Genomic DNA, 20,820 nt, shown 5'->3' with positions numbered 1-20,820 from the left:
ACACAGCCGGTGCATGCAACGACGGCACCGCTCCCCCCCCACGGGCACGCTACACGAAGCGCTGGAAACGTTCAAGAAAAGCGGGGGAAATGCATAAAGCCAAAGGACAACAAGCTCTTTCTGAATCTTATAACTTTTATCATATCGGGTCCCGCACTAAAAAACTCGCGCAGAAGGGGCAGGGCCAGCCCCAGCAGCCGGAGGCGAGTGCGCGCACCAAGCCGCCTCACGGGCGGCCGAGGGGGGGGCTCCCTGCGGGGCCGCGGCCACCACAGAGCCCCGCCCACTCGGGGTGCTGGGGGACCCCCCAGAAACCCCTCTCCCCGCCCCAGCAGCTCCGTCCTTCCGCGCTCGGCTGCTCCCCCACGTCCCGCCCGCCACCCCGCCCCGGCAACGCCGCTAACGCCCGACCCCCGCGGCCGCCCTCACCAGAGCAGCCGCTCCTCAGAGCGGCGCCGCTCGCAGGAGCCAACCCGGGGCCCGCGGGCCTGTCCCTCTGCCCCGGCTAGCTACCCTCCTCCCCCGGCCCCGCTGAGGCGCTCCCTCCCCGCACCGCCGCGCCACGCTCTCGGCCAGCCGCGGGGCTAGAGACGCGGGGAGAGCAGCGCCCGGGGCTCGGCTGCCGGGGCAGCGGGCGGGCTGCGAGGGGCGCCGGGGGAGCGGCGCTCTGCCGGACCGGCCTCCCCCCGCGGGCCGGCCGGCCGGCCCGCCCACCCCACGTGACACGGCCCCACCCCCGGCCCCACCCCGGCACGGCGCGGCGCGCGCATGGCGCTCTGTTTTGTAACCTCCTTCCATCTTGAGCCCTCCCCCTTGCGCCCCGCCCCCTCGTGGCGTCGCCCGCCGCCAATGGCCGACCCGGCCGGCGGTCAGGTGACGTAGCGCTTTATGTAAGCCGGCGGGGTGAGGGCGCGCGGCGGAGCGGTTTGAAAGGGGGGCAGTGCTGGGCGCGCGCCGCCGTCTCCCGGCAGGGCGGGGGACCGTGGCCCCGGGTCGCGCGCGCAGAGGCGCGCACGTGACAGTCCGTCGTCGTCCCGTCCCCCCCCCCCCCCCCCCCCCCTCCCGCGAGGGTGCCTTGCTTCCTCCTCCTCCGCCCCGCGCCGTCAGTGCCTCAGCGTCGTGCGCGGAGCCGAGCCCGGCGGCCGGAGCCGGAGAGCCACACCCCCTTGCCGGAGCCGGGCAGCCGATGGCGTTCTCTCCTGTGGCCGTGAGCTCGGAGGCGTCGCCGGAGCCGGGCGGCAGCGGGAGCCCGGGCGAGGAGGCGGATGGGGAGCGGGAGCCGCTACCGCGGCTGGGCGAGAGGCCGGTGCCCGGGAACCGCCTGAAGGAAGTGGTGGGCGCGTCCTTGGCGTCGCTGTGTCTCGGCCCCCTCGCCGGACCTCAGCGCCTCGGGACCCTGGTGGATTGCCTGGTGCTGAACTACCGCCTGCGGCAGGGGCTGGGCCGGAGCCGGGACCGCGGGGCCGAGGGCGGGGGCGCGGCCGAGGGGCCGCTGCGCTGCTGCGGCTGCGGCAGGTTCCTGAGCGAGCCGGTCACCGTCCCGTGCGGGCACACCTACTGCCGCCGCTGTCTCCGGAGGGAGCTGCGGGCCCGATGCCGCCGCTGCCGGGACTGGCTACTGCCGTCGGGGGGCACCAGCACGGCCGCTGCCCCGCTGCGGACCAGCGTTGTCCTCAACCAGCTGGCGGAGAAGTGGTTCCCGGGCGAGTGCGAGCGGGCGAGGACCGGGAGCCGGCTGGAGGAGCTGCTGGCCCAGGGCCGCTTCCGAGAGGCTCTGGGCGCCGCCGGCCAAGCTCTGCGAGCAGGTAAGGCTGGAGGGGGCAGGCTGTTCTCCACCGGTCCCCCGGGCCTGAGCCGCAGGCTCCCGCCTCGCTCTCCGCCCCTGCCCCGGCGGGACCGTAGCGAGCCGGCGGTGGGCGGGGGGGTGGCGGTGTGGCGGAGCCGGCGGGTGTGCGCTCCCCGCCGGCCCCTCGGCCCCGCTCCCTGCTCTGGGGCTGGCGGCGAGCGAAACCGACCGGTAAAGAACATCGAAAGTTTTTTTTTAGAGTTTGAGAGGCTTCAGGGAACCTCCCCCTAGTCTGGCGGAGCGGAGGGACCGGTTACGGGACGCGAAGCTGTTCGCACTTCGGCTGAGCCTCAAGCCCGGTCGTGGGGCGCGCCTCAGAGACACGGAGGGGCGCCAGCATCGGCTTCTTTCACGTTTTGCTTTATTTTTTTTTTCCTTCCCCCGCGTACTTTCGTGGGACGTGCTCACGGGAGAGTTTGCGGCTTTGTTCGGGTTTGTATTTGATAACGGCTGTGCACGGACCAGAGAAATTCTGTTACTCTGTTTAACCTTGTTTCCTGAGAGAGACCTATTTTCAGTCTTAAGTGTCACCAAGACAATTCCCAGCAGGCCGGGCCCAGTTGCATAAGCAGGCAGGCACGGAGGGGGACAGGTTGTGTAATGGCAGTGACATCATAGGTGGGTGTGGTTGAAGTTTTATAATACAGTGTTGAGAGAGGGTGCAAAGACGGGAGGTAGAGGCAGGCTTTTAGGCTCGCCTATATCGGTTGCCAGCGGTATGTCTGGTACCGGTACCATGGACACATGAGAGACGGTCAGTTTTTCAGTTTAGTCTTTGTAGAGAGAGAGCGAGTCAGATTTGCGTGACGGATACACCTAGATGGATCCAGTACCAGGTTCCTTTGTTGTTTTTTGTTCGACTGGATTTTGACACCTGTGGGTGACCTGTGGGGTTCTGTTTTCATTTGTGCCGTTTTATTTCTGTTCAGAAATTTAGGAATTAATATTTTTACAGATTTAGGTGTATTACGTATGTATAGTTGTCTGTAGCGGAGAAAATACCAAAAGCTTGCATAAGACTAATCCTTCCAATCTGTTCTGTGGAGATTCATTAGATCTAGTTCCAGAATAAACTGTTTTCAGTGTAGGTGGGATTAAATCTCAGATATATTTTATATGCCTTTTTACAATCTAATTTGAAGAGGTTCAGTTGTGGCCTTCAATTCTACGTTATTTGCCAAGGTGTTTCCAAAGTGCAGGATATGGCATAGATGTGACCTGAGAAAGTGGTGATTCTGTTTTGAACCTTGGAACCGTATGGAGCAGACCTTTCCTCTTTGTGTGTTCTGAAGTACAGCATTGACTCATACAGGTCACAAAAGAAATGGAGTCAAAAATCAGTGGCCTTCAGGATACAAACTGTCATCTATTATTCATCACATACTGATCACACAAACAGGGGACCTGTTTTGTGTTTCAAGATTGCTTTGAAAGGTTAAAAGAGAAAATTAATTCTAGGGTCTAGTTAATCCTTATTTTATAGATTTGGCAATATGATTTAGGTATCTATGGGGAAAGAACTTGGATTCCTTGTTTTGTGAAGCTATAGCTTAAATTCTGGCTTTAGAACAGGTTTAAAATTTGAAAATAGTTACCAGCTGTGATGCTTATCTCAAATGTTATTATTCAAATTCAGTACATGCGCTGCAATTATGTGCTAGAAGCTCAGTTTAAGATCCGTTGTACAGCTATTTCCTGTGTCTCCAGTCCTACTGAAGAACTATCGATATTCCAAGTATTCTGGTAAAGTACTGAAGAACTTCATGAATCAGAATGCAGACATGTTAAATGTGAATTTAGAGCTGTAGGCTCACAACTACAAATGGAAGGTGATTTCAGGCCAATAGAGAGCTAATTAATAGCTGCTGGTACACTTACTATCTTCCTACAGAACATGAATCTTGAAAACACTTAGAGATGAAAAACCATAGCATTAGAAATGTGTTCATGTTTAAAATCTTTCATGTTCTGTTTCAATGTTTCCTCATTGCTAGTTCATCTCTGATTCTTCTTAATGCAAATAGAAAAATAAAAAATTGTGATAAAAATAAATCTGATGTCCTAAGTAAGGCATTGGCACTAAACCTTTACTCAAATGGCATCTTTTTGTAACTTTCTTACATTTCTTGAAACATCTGAAAGAGAAGTATTTGCCATGGTACAAAAGTGACTTTTGAAAAATGTGGTTAGTGTATTTTCAAAAATATGGTTAGTATATTCCTTGCAGAAGTAGAAATGGAATAGGTTAGTTAAAGGAAGTCTGTTGGATTAAAATGTAAGTGCAGCTTGTCTTTAATCAAGTGTCCTGAAACACACAGCTAATAGGCTTGAGTTTGGTCTGAATCACAGACTCATTCCTGCTGGAGTGGACCTCAGGAGGTCTGTTGACCAATCAATCTCCTGTTCAAAGCAGAATAAACACTGAGGCCAGAGCAGTTTGCTTAAGGTTTTGTCCAGCTGGATGATAAAAACCTACAAGGATGAAAATTTCACAGCCTGTCTGGGCAACCTGCTCAAAGGTTCACTATTCTCATAGTGAGAAATTGTCTTCTTATTTCAAGTCTGAACTACCCTTTTTTCAGTTTATAACCATTGTCTCTGGTCTTTCCCCCCATGCACTTCAGTAAAGAGTCTTCTAGGTAGCCTCTTCTTGGATTCTGGAAGGCTGTTGGGTTCTCCCAAGGGCTCTGGGAATTGTTTTCCACTAAACAAGCCCAGTTCTCTCAGCCTCTTCTTTGGGTTGTGTGTTCCAACCCCTGATCATTGTGGTGACTCTGTAGTCATGTATTAATAAATACTGTGTCCTAAAGTTTTCTCTGCACAGTGGTTGTGATGTGCATGTCTTTTTATTTTGAAGAATTCTGTATATTGTTAAGAACCATATAAAAAGCATGCAGGATCAGATCAGAGGTGGTCCATTTATCAGTATGTTTATGACGACAGTAGTCAGGAGCATATGCTTTGGAATATAAAAAAAAGAACACATAATGAGTGGGTTTTTGTGTGTACACCTTTGTATACTTTCCTGTTAGTGTAATAACTGGTACACACAGTTCTGCACTGAAAGTACCTGGTGTCTTTTTTATTAAAATCATTTGTCTTTGGGTATGCTAGAAGTGAGTGATTTCAGTATTTACAATATATTGGATTACTGAAATTGAAAATTCAAGCACAGATTTCTGCTCTGTTTAGTCTTTGGTATAAGGATCTGAAATAGTTTTGCATCTTCCCTTTAGGTGGTAAATGTTAAAATATATGCTGAAATATTGCAAAATGATGTTTTCACAATTACAAAACAAAGAAATTATAGCTACAAAATTGAATGTATAGATGTAGATAGAATCATAGATCATTTAGGTTGGAAAAGACCTTTAAGATCAAGTCCAGCTGTTATCCTGGCACTGTCAAGTACACCACTAAACCACATCCCTAAGCACCACATCTACACATCTTTTTAAATACCACCAGGGATGGTGACTCAACCACATCCCTGGGCAGCCTGTTCCAATGCTTGATAGCCCTTCCAGTGGAGCACTTTTTCCTAATATCCAATCTAAACCTCCCCTGGTGCAACTTGAGGCCATTTCCTCTTGTCCTGTTGCTTGTTATTTGGGAGAAGAGACTTACACTGACCTTGATACAGCCTCCTTTCAGGGAGCTGTAGAGAGCAGTGTCTCCCCTCAGTCTCCTTTTCTCCAGACTAAACACCCCCTGGTTCTCTCAGCCGCCCCTCATAGGACTTGTGCTCCAGACCCTTCACCAGCTCCGTTCCCCTTCTCTGGACACGCTCCAGCACCTCAGTGTCTGTCTTGTCATAAGGGCCCCAAAACCGAACACAGTGTTCGAGGTGCGGCCTCACCAGTGCTGCTGAGCACAGGGGGACGATCACTGCCCTTGTCCTGCTGGCCACACCATTTCTGGTACAAGCCAGGATGCTGTTGGCCTTTTTGGCCACCTGGGCACACGGCTGGCTCATGTTCAGCTGGTTTTTGACCAACATCCCCAGGTCCTTTTCCTCCAGGCAGCTTTCCAGCTGCTCTTCCCCAAGCCTGTGGTGTTGTGTGGGGTTGTTGTGACCCAAGTGTAGAACCTGGCACTTCTCCTTGTTGGACCTCACAAAATTGGCCTCATCTCATTGATCCAGCCTACCCTTGAGCAGATCAATGCTCTGCCCAACGTGGTGTTGTCTTCAAGTTTACTGAGTGTGCACTAGTTCTCTTCATCCAGATCATTGATACAGATATTAAACAGAACTGGCCCCAGTACTGAGCCCTGGGGAACACCACTTGTGACCTGCCACCTTTGGTCTTGCAAATATTGAGACCCAATTTTTTACATGCATTAATCATTAATTGGCAGCATTTGTGTGTGTTCAGCAGCAGAATTGGGGTCCCAATTAAACTCCTTGGTTTAGCCTTTTGTTTTGTACCGGTTCAGTTGGAATTATGCTTTTCTGTTTGAAAAAGAAATGGACAAAATGTCTACCTGCTGTAGATTTGAACTTACATTTTTATATTCAAACTACCCTTCACCCTCCCCCAGGAAAGAAGTCTGAGAGTTCCTCTGGTCATGTTATATGCTTGAAAGTCTAAAAAAGATGAGCTCCCTCTGTGTGCAAATAGGTAGCTTATCAGAGTACAAAGACCTGCACTTACTGCTGCCTTTCAAGAAGAGAATTTGGTTTGGTACTAACTCTGCTGGGCAACAAAGACTCAAATACAATAGAGAAAATGGTCTGAAGAGTGTGATCTGAGCTCCTGCCTTACTAGGCTACAGGATCACAAAACACAAAGCCACGGGAAAGCAGGCTTCAGAGTTGTTCTGCTTGTATAACTAGTATTTAAGTCAGACAAAGACAGTTTCCCAAACTTCTGTTCATGCAAACATTTTATTATATCTAAAATAAAATAAAAACCAAACGAACCAGGTTTGGGAATATTTGTATTTGAAGGGAAATAGTCAACTCGAAAGACAGCTCATATCAGAAAGACACTTCGGTTTCAACTGTGAAATCTTCCCTGAGGTTTGATTTTCTTAACCCTCTCTTTTTCCTTAAGTTTTTTTCACATGTAGCATTGTGGATCTAAATATAAAGCAATATGTTGGAATACATGGGAATATTGACCAGTTTGGCTTTTAAATGTAAAACAAGCTCATGTTGGAAAACATGAAAATTTAAACTAGACATTTAGAATAGGCCAAGATAGAATATTGAATTGAAATTATCCCCTTGAAGAAAACCTTGTTGAAATATACTTAAAGAACAATTTAATTTTAGTATCATTTACAGTAGACCGATGTTTGACTTATCTCATTCAATGAAAAACAAGGATGTTTTTCTTTAAAAAAAAACAAGAACAAAGCAGCGTGCTGGCATTTTTTCCAAACAATAACTACAGTAAGTTGTGTTATGAAAACTGTAGTTTTAGTGGCATGGAGATGAGTGTGCTTCCCATTTAGAGGTTGCTTTACTAAAAGTGCAAAATGCTGTATGGACATGAGAATTTGTCTTTACTGAACACATACTAATGTTTTCCCATTGCAGAAGTTCCACTAGTACGACTCCTTACAACAGGGCTGCCAGCTGGTATTAAAGGCTTTCTGGTACTGGCTATCACTTTTCAGACCACATGGTGATAAAGCCTAATTCTGGTACTTAACCAGATGGATGCCATTGTGAAAGTGGCATGTGTGTCTCCAGCCATAGTTGGAAGAGGTTGGGCATTATAAAAACAAATGACAGCCTAAAGAAAAACTGAAATGTTTGAAAGCAAACTTTGTAATATTTAGACTTTTTAATATGTGCACTGAATTCCCAGATTTCTGTGGGTTTGAATGAGCTAGTCTACTTAGTCCTCATTTTTTGTTGTGCAGTAGTACTGAGCAATACTTTATTCTGTTGACCTCAGTGATAGATCCTTTAAAATATATTTTATTGTTGCTGCAATACATTAGAGGGTCCAAAATTTGATCTTTGGCTTGAAAGACATGAGCCTGGAATTACTGCCACTTTTAATAACTGGGGGGCAGGGGAGAATGTACTCCAGTAATTTTGAAAGTATTATACAAGAAAGTGTGTTTATGAAATATCACTATGAAAGCATATCTAATTAAAAATTACATATTTCTGAATTGTTAAAAATGTTACTTTGTCTTCAGATTCCAGTGACTTGATGCTAAGAATTTACCGTGCTGAGTCATATGTTGGCCTCCAAGAATATAAAACAGCCATAGAAGATCTAAATTTTGTTATTTCTAAAATGCCAAATTGGCCAGAGGTGAGTTGATATGAACTCTTCATTTTTCAAAATCTGTGTTTATCTATAAAATTAATGAACTCTAAATTATACTTGCATCAAGTTAAGAACCTAGGTCAGCTACCTTAAACATCATCTTGTAACACATGCAAAATGCTGAATGGTATCTTAAAAGAGTTACTTATAGTTACAGGTTACTGATGAGTACAGCAGGTTGGAGTTGATTGACAAACATACTTAGAGTTGGGATAGTTTATGGTAATGTAACCTGTGACAGCTGGGGTTTGTTTTGTTTATTTCTTATTTTTTGTTGAGAGGGACACTGCTATTCTTTTGCTGAAAAGCTCGAAGAAACCCAGTGGGAACTGAGCTTTGCAAATAGCGCAGGCAGCTGGGGAGTCACTGGCTTTCAGAATTGTAAGGCACTGCATAACTGTAAGAGACTGCAGCACTGTCTAAATTCTGAGCACAGCAGGAGCAGCAAGGTCTTGCCACACAAGGGGAGGTAACTGCTGCTGTTTTGGTATCTCCTGTGTTCAGCAGTTCCACAGCTACTGCATATTCAAGGAGCATCCTGCTTTATGCTTTTCAGCATTGGTAGTACTGTCTACTTTTTTTCTGTATGCTTGGAAAGAAACCTTACTTAACTGAGCTTGGTAGGAGGATTAGCATACTTTCCTTCTTCAGAATACATCTTAATGAAACTGCCCAAATCCATCAAAGATGATGCATACCCTTATCTGACAGCCTTGTTTAACAGATCCTGCTGTTAATACTGGCAGTTGTTCTGTAGAAACTGCGCTCTGGGTTTTTTTTTTTTTGTTTGTTTGTTCTTAATTTCAGTTTCTGGCTCATTATCCAAAATCTCATCTACAACTAGGTATTGTTGTTTTATCTAACTTTTGTTAGAAAACTTTTTTTGTCTAACTTGGACTTATGTTAGTGCAAATACAACTTTTTAAAACTGACATAAATTGAGTAAGGGACTTCTTAGTTCCAACGTAATATAATTATAGGTAGATTCAGGAAAATTTAGTAGTCTTTTTTTTCCCCTCTCTTTCCCCACCCCCCCCCCCCCCCACCCCCCCTTTCAGGAAAAACAGTGCACAGATTATTTTTTTTTCCTAGCTGTTGTCCAGTATTCAAGAATAAAATATAGTTGGAGGAAGGATTTCCAGAAGTTTATTGTTTTGTTTTAAAAATATAGATTAAGATGTATATAAGGGATACATGGTCGTGTGGATTGTTTTCTTTCTAGCTATCCTTCTCCTGCAGGCTGGAACCGTAAGGCTTTTAATGAAACAGAGGGCAAAAAAGGTGTCTGGTAAGCCGTTGTATGAGGTTAAGTAATAATTTGCATTTCCTGTCACTCTTCTTCCCCTCCAAAGGGTCACAGAAGAGGGAAATTAAGGCTTTTTGTGTATTCAGCGCTAAGCATGTAAGGCAAAGCAAGTTAACCGGAAGGAGACTAACACCAGACTGCCCCATGACTCTTTTCAAACACTGTAGGGAATGTATGTTAGACAAGGCATGTAGGTCATCCACACTGTGCACAGCTGAAGTTTGTTGAGGAGCTACATTCTTCTTGTCATGGAGGGTTCTAATTCTGTTGTAGTGCCTGCAAGATGAATACTGCAGTTCTGCGTACTTGATAGAAATGTCTTCATGGTATCTGTTTTTCAGGTCTACTTCCGGAAAGGAAAAGTGCTGCAAGACTCTGGCTTTGTAGGTGATGCCTTACAACTGTTTCTACAGTGCTTAGCCCTTGATGAGGACTTTCTTCCAGCCAAGCTAGAAGTAGAAAGGGTAATTTTGTTTTTGAAACTGGATTACTCTCTCTGATGTGATTCTTTTATAAAACTCCCATTATGGTAGGCTTTAAGCATGTAAAAATCTTCAATACATACAGAGAAGGTTCAGGTGGCAGATTATTTATTTTCAAGGTATATCATACTATGTTGAAGAGATAGCCCTAATGTACATGTTTTAAGCACATGTTTATAAGTACATAGGCTTTTGAAGTTATTAAATGAAAATCTAGAAAACTGGAAAGCAGGCAGCAAGTTGTACTCTTCTGTGCCCAGAGCGCAACAGTTTTTCTTTGATAATAAAAATTACATTGAAAAATTTTGTTGATGCATGATATTGAATTGATAATGTCTATCTGAAGAGCTCACTCATTTGTAGTAAAGATTTCTGGATAAATTTATTTTTAGTAATACAGCTATGTAAACTTGTTTTCAATCGTTCTTTCTCAGTTACTGCTTAAATAAAGCTCTGGTTTTGAGGATAACTCCATATAGATTAAATTCTTATTTTTGGTATGTAGTTTTATAATGGAGCTATGTCTATATCTTTTTTCATTATTATGAACATTTAGCTGTTTGTTTTCTAGACATTGTGTGATGTGCTGTCACCAGAGAAGTTAGGAGAGAGTCTGAAGGAATCTGCTTGGAATTCACCGCATACTCGAAACAAACCTTTTATACTTAGTTCTGAGGTGACCGAGTCTTACTGTAACTTACAGCTTTGTCCTGAGCAGGTAAAAAAACCTATAGGATAAGTTTCCTCCTTGCCCGATATGCAAACATCAGGTGTTCTGATATCCTTATTTGTCATACTTTCCAGCCTAAATGCTGACTTTCTGTAATTAGCTAAATTGGAAGAAAAGAATTGTGATTTGGAAGTAATGTATTTTCATTTGGAGAGTTAGACTCCTCATTCCAGTGAACTACTTATTAGAAGGTGCTGAGATTTTATTTTAGTGACTTCAAAATAAAGAGAAATACAAGTTTTGCTCTCTTTGAAGCAGGTGAAGACTTGTAATTTGTTAACGCTAAGCAAATTTGAGTACTGTCTTTACTTATTAAATTTCTTTAGTTAACTAATGAACTAACTATGGGTGTCAGTTTGACTTGTATATCTTTGCATGTTCACATCTTGCATACTTAGATTTGTGTTACTCTAACTACACTTTCGTTCATCTTACCATTACAGAGTTTAGAAGGATCAGATGTACTGGAGCCTGTTAGTGGAAGCTTAAATCGCACACAGTCTGCCCATGCTCTTAACTCAACAAAAGACCTTGCCAAGGAAGATGGCTTAAAGAGAGTGTCTTCTGAACCCCTTCTCTCTGGACAAGAAAAAGGTGCTTTGTTGAAAAGAAAGCTTTCCTTTTCAGAACAGGATACAGTTGTGTGTGAAGATGGAAGAAACAAACACAAAAAGCAAGGAGGTAAACAGTCACTTACATTGAAATGTAAAGTGTTTACTGACTTGCGCCTTTTTTTGAAGGACTATTTTGTCTTATGTTTCCTTAGAAAGTACAAAAAGGGACATGACACTGGTTTTTGGAACAATTCCAGGGGATCTGATTGATGTATCAGATTTTGAGTGCTCTCTATGTATGAGGTAAGATTTTTCTCCTTGATTAGTATTTCCATTATAGATGTTTGGCCCCATATCTGCTACACATATAAACTCAGGTACATATAGGTTGTGATGAGTTCTGGTATGAGTCAATACTTTTCAGCCTTCCTCTATCCCTGCTTATTTAAATGTGTCACTTGCTATAGTGGAATATAATACAGCATTATTTTAATCAGCTTGCTTTTTAAATTAAGCTTGGCATTGCTAACCAGTAACTTTAAAAGGACAGGATCTTTTGTGGTTAAATGTTACAGGTTTTCTTCAGTCAATAGAACTATTAAACTTTTTATTTTGGGAAGGGTAATGCTTAGAAGCATTGCTTGTGAACCACATACTTGTCTAGGACATGTAGATACTTCAGCATGTTAGTCTACTTAAATGTAGCTGATGTATTTGAAAGCTCTTACTGTCTTGGTTTTCAGAATAAATACCTTAAAACATATTATGTATACTAAACTGTCCATAGTTCTGTTACTAGTGTATGATGCTTCTATTAAAACAACTTAGCTCCTCAAAGAATCACTTAATTTTGGGTATTCTGAATCTCTGTGTAGTGCAACCAAAATCTTTATACGTTGAGATAAATGTTTAGGTATTTAGAGTGTTGAAGTATGTCCGGATTCATCAGAAAACGAAAACTGTGTAGTGTTGAATTGAAACGAACTGCAGTATAGGATTAAAAGTAAAATAAGGAGATATGGGATTAATTTTTCTCTTCTTTGTTATAGTATAACTAGTCTTAAAAATTAAAGAGGTTGATCGCTGACTTTTTAGCAAAACACACTTGCCATGGCATCTAACTTCTAATAACTTTGTTTCAGGCTATTCTTTGAGCCAGTGACAACCCCTTGTGGACATACGTTTTGCAAAGGTTGCTTGGAACGGTGTTTAGATCATGCTCCTCAGTGTCCACTCTGTAAGGAGAGTTTGAAAGAGGTACTGTTTCTCAGTAGAGTTCACAAATACAAATACTGTTATCATTTTAAAGGCTGTTTCACTTAAACCCTGCAACTTGGATTCACTTGTGTTGTGGATCGCTGCTAGAAAGGAAAAACCTGAGAAAAACTTTGTCAATACAAGTTGGTTAGGCTTGCCTCAGGGTCTTAGAGGTTTTATGTTTCTGTGACCATCTACTTTATTGATGTAATTAAATCCTAAGTCTTTTTAAACTTTGGTTTTCGTATTTGTATGGCTGTATAACCTAGGAAATCAATTCTGTCTCTGGTAAGCATAGAAGTACAAACTAAGTTAGACACTTGAATTGTCAGACACTAAGAATTAAAGTAGAGAATCTAATTTTCAAATATTACAGTAATGTGAGCTGTTAAGTAATGAAACATAAGAACTTCAGAGCTGTAGGTTTCATATGTTCAATTCATGACACATTTCATATGTTATGGTTTTAAATAAAAGCTGCATTTTCTCAAGCCTCTTGTTAATATATATGAAAAAAAAACCCTAATATATTTTTTTCAATTGCCTAACAGTACCTTGCAAGCAGAAAATATAGCATCACAGAACTGCTGGAGGAATTAATAATGAAGTATCTGTCTGATGAATTGTGTGAGAGAAAAAGAATTCATGCTGAAGAAACTGCTGAACACTCAAAGTAAGCTTGCTGTCTTTTATCTAGAAAACTTGAGAGGTCTATGTATGTATGGAAGCAGTATGGAAATCCTTTTTAGAAGTGTTTTATTGTTTTGGTGATTATTAATAACGGCATATTATAGATGCAAGAAGGAGTATAAAGTCATGTTAATTTGGGGTCTTAGGTATTTCAGAAAATTAACTTTTTTTTTTTAGCTGCTGTGGAAATAAAAAAATCACAGTTTGATAGCAGCAATGTGAGGCTCTTAAGTCCTCTACAGAATACATTTGCCCTTCTGTTTCTCTTTCTGCATGCACTGTCGTGAAGCTTCAATTTTCACTTCACTGCTGTGAATGGAATTGTCCTCTTGAGTTGGCTGCAGAGTCTGGGATACTTGAATTTCTTTCAAAGCAGTTCAGGATAGATGTTAATTGTATAATGATAGATAGGTGTGATGAAAAGAAATCATTTGGATTTTGTTGTAATCTTGATGTTTACCTCTAGTAGACTTCCTTCCGATATATAAAGCATTGTGTATTGTAGACATGAATATTGGAAAACTATTTAAACCAGTAGCTCATGCAACTTACGTAACCGAATCCATACATTAGAATTATGTTTTATAGTCTGAAAGGTGTTAAAATTAAATAACTGGTAATGTTTTAATGCTAACTTGTTTGTATCAATTATCAACTGTACATACTTGATAAGATATCATGAAAAAAATATGGTATTTTTCAATTAGGTGTGCTGAGGCATATTGCAAGGTAGAAATTACACCCTGGGTTGCATCTTGTGATCTGGAGTCCCTCACTCAAAATAATCTAAGTGGTGACATGGCTACTATGTAGTTACTAGTTACTGCTACATCTTTTTAGTTCCAGGAAAACTGTGGTTCTGAGGGCATAATGGCTTGTATAGCTCAAACTAAAACAGAAAGGAAAAATGTAACTAACACCCCTGTCCTCAAAACAAAGGCCTTCATTCGCTGACTAGATACTACGAACTAGATAACTATGAGGCTTACTGTCCAGGATGTATTCAAACTAGTACATAGGTATTCAGTCACTGTTAGTATGTTTTTGTTATTTATGAAAGTTATTGCAATGTGCTTATTATTAAACTTTGAAAAGAGTGCACCACTGAAATACAGCAAACATACTGAAAAAAATTATTGTCTTGGCATAGCTCAGTGCTTAGATATTTAAGTCACGTATTGCTTTTGATGTTCTCTTGAAGCTTGACCAAGAATGTTCCAATGTTTGTTTGCACTATGGCATATCCTACTGTGCCTTGCCCTCTACATGTGTTTGAGCCAAGATACCGACTAATGATTCGCAGAAGTATGGAAACTGGAACTAAACAGTTTGGGATGTGTATAAGTGATGCTCAAAACAGGTAGGTTTACATCCTAATTCTAAGCATGTCATCTCTTATGTCTTTTTTTTTTTTTTTTTTTTTTAATCTAAGAAGTGTTTTTTCAGAGCTATATAATTGCATTACTGACAAGGTCTTTTTTCTAGTTTTGCAGATTATGGTTGCATGCTGCAAATTAGGAACGTTCATTTTCTACCTGATGGACGGTCTGTTGTTGATACAGTTGGTGGAAAGAGATTTAGAGTTTTACGGAGAGGGATGAAAGATGGTTATTGCACTGCAGACATTGAATATTTGGAAGATGTTAAGGTATCCAGAATTCTGTCTAAATACTTACTAGTGTTAACGCCTGCAGATTTTTGCTTCGTTTGTTCTTGAGAGCTCTGTTTCAAATTTTTAGGTCCCTGGACCAGTGGAAGATTCAGTGCCAGCACGCAAAAGAAATGGAAGCTAGCTTAATTTTTTTATTATTATAAAGCAACAAAGAAATCCTATGGGTTTTGTTTGAACAATAGTTTGAAACTAACTTTTAAAAATATCACAGGACTTCTTTACTATTCAGTCATTAGCAATCAAGGTTTAGGAGAATGCAAGAAATATATTTAAATATAGTTGAATGTTTCTCAATTTTAGTTTAAACACCTTAATTGTTTCTTTATCTCTAATGATATTTTCATTCCTCCTATAGGTTGCTGATGCAGAAGAACTAAAGAAACTGAGAGAACTTCACAATTTTGTTTACAATCAGGCCTGCAGTTGGTTCCAAAACTTAAGAAACAAATTTCGCACTCAAATTCTTCAGCATTTTGGGCCAATGCCTGACAGGGAGGAAAATATACAGGTGAGACATCATTTAGTATCAACTATTAGGTGCTTATTTTTCAAAATAAACCCTCTGTTAACGACTACTAAACATTAAAAGAAAAAAACTAGCTTTTTTCCCCAGCTTCGTAGGCAGTAAGTCTTGTATCTTGTTTTCTGTTATAATGAGCCACAAAAGGCAATTCTGTCACTGTTCAGCAGTTTTGCAGGGAAGGATGATATGCTGCTGTGGAGATAAAACTACTAAACTGAGAACACTTTAAGTTCCAGTAGCATTTTGAACTGTTGGTTTATGTAAAGATGTTAGAATTCAAATGGAAAAAACCCTGTATTTTCTTCCCTGTGATACGTGCAGGCAGTAATCTTCAGCAAAGAGGTAATCACAACACTTTCCTCCTTTCTGAGTTAGTGCCATAAACTGCTGCAGCTGGTAGGATTTGATGAATGTTTCTTAAGAAACTAGCTGCAGCAATCTATTTTAATGATTATTGTAAACAACTAATGAAGGTTGATGAGATCCTGAGAGAATGGAGGCTGGAGAAAAGTAGCATTTAAAAATACGTAAGATTTGGATTTCAAAGTGGAATTATATATTAAGTGGGGTCTTGAAAGAGCCTGACCCTCACCCGTCTGCTAGATACTTTTATGAGACTATATAAACCAATCAGGGGGGACTGTAGATGCTGTGGAGGCCAGTGCATGAATTCAGAAGTGATTTTAGAACAATTGAATAAAAAAAAAAAGACTTAAAACAACGTACTAGGAAAGATGAGTAAGTGTGCAAAACCAGGGTAACTAGCAGGTCAGCAACACTGTGAGTATGTACCTGAGATTTATGATGGAAGACAAATGTGTCAACAGTGCGTTACAGATGCAGGGGGAGAGAAAGTCATCCTTCAGCGTACCACTACCAGTAATATTTTTGCAAGTCATTTGAGGTAATTAATCTTCTCTGCAGTGATAGGACCTCTGCTGAGGAGTGTTATGTCTAGTTCTGGGCTTAACATCTAAGGCTTAATGTAAAGAATTGAATAAAATACAGGAAAAAGCTCCATAGTATGTTTTATCAACCTAGAAGAAACTAGTTCAGTAGTCATGCTCTGTCTAGGAAGTAATGAGAAGGGAGTGGAATTGGGAGGTGATGGAGGAGCCCTTCAAATGTAACAAGACAATTGTAATGAAAACATTAGGCTTCGAGAATACTCAAGCCTTAAGAACAGCATGACAGATAATGGATTCGGTTTTTATCAGGGAGGTTTGTTATTAGGTGATTGTCCTATACTTAGCAATCTTTTCCCAAGGAAGCTATGAGCTTCCTTTGTTGTCTTAAAAATAATTGCTTTATCAAGCTTAGTTTAAGTATACTTTGACTTCTCAGCTGGGGAGGGATCAGAAGAGATCCCTTCAGAACCCATCTGATCTCACGGATGTGGAATTCTCTAGTTAGTATCAAACTTTAAACTAGTCTTTGTCATTGACCACTTTGTCTTTTAATGTCTTCATGTTAGTCAACTATACTGCATTGGTTATGGGTAACCAACTTATCTTTTGTTTTTAGGCAATGCCCAATGGTCCTGCTTGGTGTTGGTGGCTTCTAGCTGTTCTCCCAGTAGACCCCAGATATCAGCTGTCAGTTCTCTCCATGATGTCTTTAAAAGACCGTCTGATAAAAATCCAGCATATACTCACATATTTTTCTAGAGACCAGTCCAAGTGACTAACCACCTGGGTCTTCCTGAAAAGTTACTCTGTTCTGGTTGTAGTAGCAGCTGGAATTTTTGCTGCCTTTGCACATCTAGCACTGGTTTGAGAAGTGTAGTGGAACTGCTTTTTCTCTCTCCTCCCCACCCTCCTGACTTCCTGAACCATGTGGTTCTTTGAATGCACATTTTCTTCAACTATGAGAGAAGACCACTGACGATTGCACAAAGTCAACCCAGCTAGATATGTTTTTCACATTATCTACATTACAATTTGCACTATGTAGAAGAGAACCTTTTTGAGACTTGATAATTTTAGCCACTGACTTTTTAAAGCTGTGGGAAGTATAGGACTTAGGCTGACAGTCCAAGTTTACAACATTGAGGAGGTATTAAAGGTTTTGCAAATGTTTGCCTCGTACAACTGTTCTTTTGCTGTTTGCACAAATATTTGAAAAGTAGTATTGAATGTCACTGTTGAACATTACTACTCTTGTTGAATTATCTTGACCGTGAACATGGCACAGAATTTTAAGTTATCTTGTAAATATATGCATCACGAAACAGTTGACAATATGAACTGTATGCTGAAGTGAGAGCCAATTTTAAGGAACAAATGCAAAAAAAAAAAGGTACTTCTGTCTAAAAATACTTAAACTGTGAATATGGTTTACAAACCTAGGCCTGTACATGTTAACGAGGAAACTGAAAACTAAATGCTAGTACCGGTTAAATTTCTACGGGGCTTTTCAGGCTGGCTGTTCTTCCAGAGCACACACTTAGTTTATAGAGCTTAGAAGAAGAAATCTTAGAGAGTGTGTGTGTGTGTGTTTGGGGATTGTGTATCCAGGATTTAAAAGCTTAAAGTTTTATTTGAACTTTTTAAGTTGGTGCAAATGTGAGTTCTATGCCTTATTCATATCAATAGTAGAGCACACTGCAGTGGCGAGGTTAGCATCATGCTGCCAATAGGTACTTTTTGTAATTAAAGGTTTGCATATTTGTGAATATGTCTGATACTGGCTTTCTTGTATGTAAATCATTTGTAAAATATTTCTTAAATCTTGCTTTTGCTAATATATTTAATTTTCAATAAAAGCTAAACGTTTGTAATATTTTTAACTTTATCAGAAACTAAAGATCACTTTTGTTTTCCATGTGCTTCTATTCTGGATTCTCAAGTAAATCCAGAAGCTGCTGTTTAACCTACATCAAGGTGGCCAGCACTTTGTGACATAATTGGTATTGGACATAATCAGGCTCATTTATTGGCCAGATGAGGTTTTTGCTGGTGTTCTGCTTTTGTATCTACTTTGTTTAAATTAAGGTAGTTTCAGGTATGAAGTCTGCATTTCACAAAACTTAAATTGCAGGAAACTGTGCTTGCAGAACTGTTAGGTATTTCACAGGCTTGCTAATCAGATGCTTTCGCAAGAAAATTTCATTACAAAGAAACAGCAACAGCAAAAAAAGCAAAGTTACTGTGATTAACACATGTTGCATCTAGACTGATTGTAAGTACTACTCTTCAGTAATTATTCCGCAAACGTGATCATTGTAGGTGCTGTTGGGAATGCTATGAAATTGAGAATGGGGAGGAAAGATTTTTAAGAGGATTTTCAGGTTGGAATTCTTTGAAATGGTTGTTTTGTGGACCAGATTTTGTCACTTTGCTCTGCCCCATTCTAACTGCACAGGCTTGCCTGAATGTTGGCACAGACCTGTCAGTAAGTACCTTGGAGAGATACCGTGCTGTACTTTACACAGGGGTTTGAATTTGGGGAGCGCTCACTTATTCTTTTGATTCCTCCCACCGCCCCATGCCACACAGCAAGAGGGTTCTTTAGCTATCAAACAATAAAACAGCAACAGGCTAAGGACCAAGTTTGATCAACTTATTATTATAATAAAGTTGACAATGTAATTAAGCCTGAGTGGAATGTGAGCAATCTAGGCATGAGTGAAAGGGAAAGGGGGAAAGCTCGCTTGCTATGTAGGCAAGGTACAACTGTTAATGATAATTCTTACCTGATGATGAGCAACAGTCAAGAACATTGTCAACCTCTCCTGTTCTCTGTTATGATGTAAGGATGACTCCTTCACCAGGCAGCACCCCTGGACCAGCCAGCAAGAGCTACCCCAAGTTAGTGTGGGGACACCTTGTTTACGGGGTTGCACCTTCCCTGTTTGATCACATGATTGACAAGTTGACATAGACATGTTCTTCACGTGTAAGAACAAAACTAGATGTGTCTCAAAAGACTGGTGGTCTGTAAATAGCTATACAATAAATTGGATGTGTGTGTATATTAATATAAGAAAGTTGTAAACCTCAACATGAGGGATTGAAGTCACTGTACGGAGAAGTATCTGCCCAGAACTGATAGGTAGTTTTCAAATTTTTCTGGCAAGGACCGCTTCCCATTCTGCTAAATTGTGGCCAAAGATCTCACTGAAATTCTTAATTCATGATTAATACTCACCTCTAGTCTTTTTACTTTAAATTACTCTTACCAATCATCATTTCTTCTAACAACTTGGTGCCTGAAGTGAGAACTAACAGACTTTAGGTTCAGAAATTTGTTTTCTTGGTGTGAAACAGCAACTTTGTATTTCTCCGTCTAACTTGATTTTTTTGTTTGTTTGTTTATTTAACTGGCTTCATCTGTAACATTCATTCTAGCAAACTGTTTCTCTGTGGGCCTAACTTTCTTTAAGGACAATATGCAAGGATGGCTGTAAGATATGTTGGTGCAGGTGGCTGTGAAGCTTGAAGGGATGCTAGAAAGTTAATTGGGAGAAACGTTTGCTCTGAAACCCCTGAAAGACTAGGCCAGATTCAAATGTTGCTAGGGGCTTTACAAGACTTGGAAGGACAGTACACTCATCCCTTTGGTTCTGTAAATTATCCAACTCGTTCCTTTTGAGCTCTGTCTCAGAGTGTGTGTGTGTGGTGGGGTAAGTACCTGCCACATACTGAAATTTTACTACAGCCTCATTCGCATTGAATACAAGTGAGACACGGTAGAGCTGATCCACACAACATTCTTCTGAAAGACAGCACAAGGGAGTCTCACAGTGCAAGGTGCTGCTCATTTGACATTACCAGTTGGGGCAGGGACAGTTCCCAGAGAAAATGGTTGAAACTTTGGCTTTGAGCACATCTTCAGGAGCAGTAGACAAACCATAACTGTCTGGCTGCACCTGACCAAGCCTGAGGTGTTGCTCTTTCAGTACTGTCTGACTGCAGAAACCTGTCTATCTACAACTGGATTTCTAATGGAAGAAGGTGGTTCCATTAGTGAGTAGACATGAGATACCAGTTTAAGTATTATTGTATCCATGCCACTTGGTATCACACTGAAATCTGCCTATTGCCCTCTCATTTATGTGCATAAATAAAGCCACAGTTTGTTTAATGCTAGGATGTAAGTTATTCTAAAGCCTTTACCAAAACAAAGCAAAATAAAGAGTCTACTGAGTTTTGAGCCTTAAGTTTGGTGAAGTTGTACTTTCCTGGGTGCTCATGACTGCAAGTGCTTTTACAAGAGAAAGCCAATAGCAGGATTTCACCATGGGTAATTGCAGTAGTGATAGTACCAGTGATGTAGCTGAAATGCAGTCAGGAGCGCCTGCAAGGATGTGGCAGGCTCTCTGGGACAAAGAGGCTTGAATGTTAGTGAGAAAGAAGTTGATAAAAAAGTCTTTATATTTCTAGCTGAGGGGTTTTGTTTGGTAAGTAAATGGAAGAATATCCTATGTTGGAAATTATTTTTAAAGCGGACTAAATATGAATCTGTA

At 41.5% G+C, this 20,820-nt stretch overlaps 2 protein-coding genes across 2 annotated transcripts in view; one reads left to right on the top strand and one right to left on the bottom strand.

Annotated features, from left to right (window-relative positions):
• Positions 1-683, bottom strand: part of TRMT9B (tRNA methyltransferase 9B (putative)) — a 121,349-nt gene extending 120,666 nt beyond the window's left edge. The window contains exon 1 of the mRNA XM_055795429.1: positions 430-683. The gene's annotated coding sequence lies outside the window, so the exon portion shown is untranslated. The remainder of the gene's footprint in view (positions 1-429) is intronic.
• Positions 684-1,053: 370 nt separating this feature from the next.
• On the top strand, positions 1,054-20,514 carry LONRF1 (LON peptidase N-terminal domain and ring finger 1). Its single transcript, XM_055795428.1, has 12 exons — positions 1,054-1,805; positions 8,006-8,124; positions 9,787-9,909; positions 10,499-10,645; positions 11,101-11,338; positions 11,424-11,514; positions 12,354-12,468; positions 13,020-13,141; positions 14,360-14,518; positions 14,644-14,806; positions 15,186-15,338; positions 16,878-20,514. Exons 1-12 carry the CDS (start codon positions 1,187-1,189, stop codon positions 17,034-17,036), a joined length of 2,208 nt encoding a protein of 735 aa, XP_055651403.1. The 5' UTR covers positions 1,054-1,186; the 3' UTR covers positions 17,037-20,514.
• The last annotated feature ends 306 nt before the right edge of the window (positions 20,515-20,820 follow it).

The sequence above is a fragment of the Falco peregrinus genome, chromosome 2, assembly GCF_023634155.1.
Source record: "Falco peregrinus isolate bFalPer1 chromosome 2, bFalPer1.pri, whole genome shotgun sequence".
Lineage (NCBI taxonomy): Eukaryota > Metazoa > Chordata > Aves > Falconiformes > Falconidae > Falco > Falco peregrinus.
The sequence above is the reverse complement of the archived record's forward strand: the minus strand, read 5'-3'. Positions and strand labels throughout refer to the sequence as shown.

Excerpts from the sequence above, each read along its gene's own strand:
- LONRF1 (XM_055795428.1), top strand. The coding sequence starts at position 1,187 with ATGGCGTTCTCTCCTGTGGCCGTGAGCTCGGAGGCGTCGCCGGAGCCG. Across the intron at positions 1,806-8,005 it reads CGGCCAAGCTCTGCGAGCAG|ATTCCAGTGACTTGATGCTA; the intron begins GTAAGGCTGGAG and ends CTTTGTCTTCAG. Across the intron at positions 9,910-10,498 it reads CCAAGCTAGAAGTAGAAAGG|ACATTGTGTGATGTGCTGTC; the intron begins GTAATTTTGTTT and ends TTTGTTTTCTAG.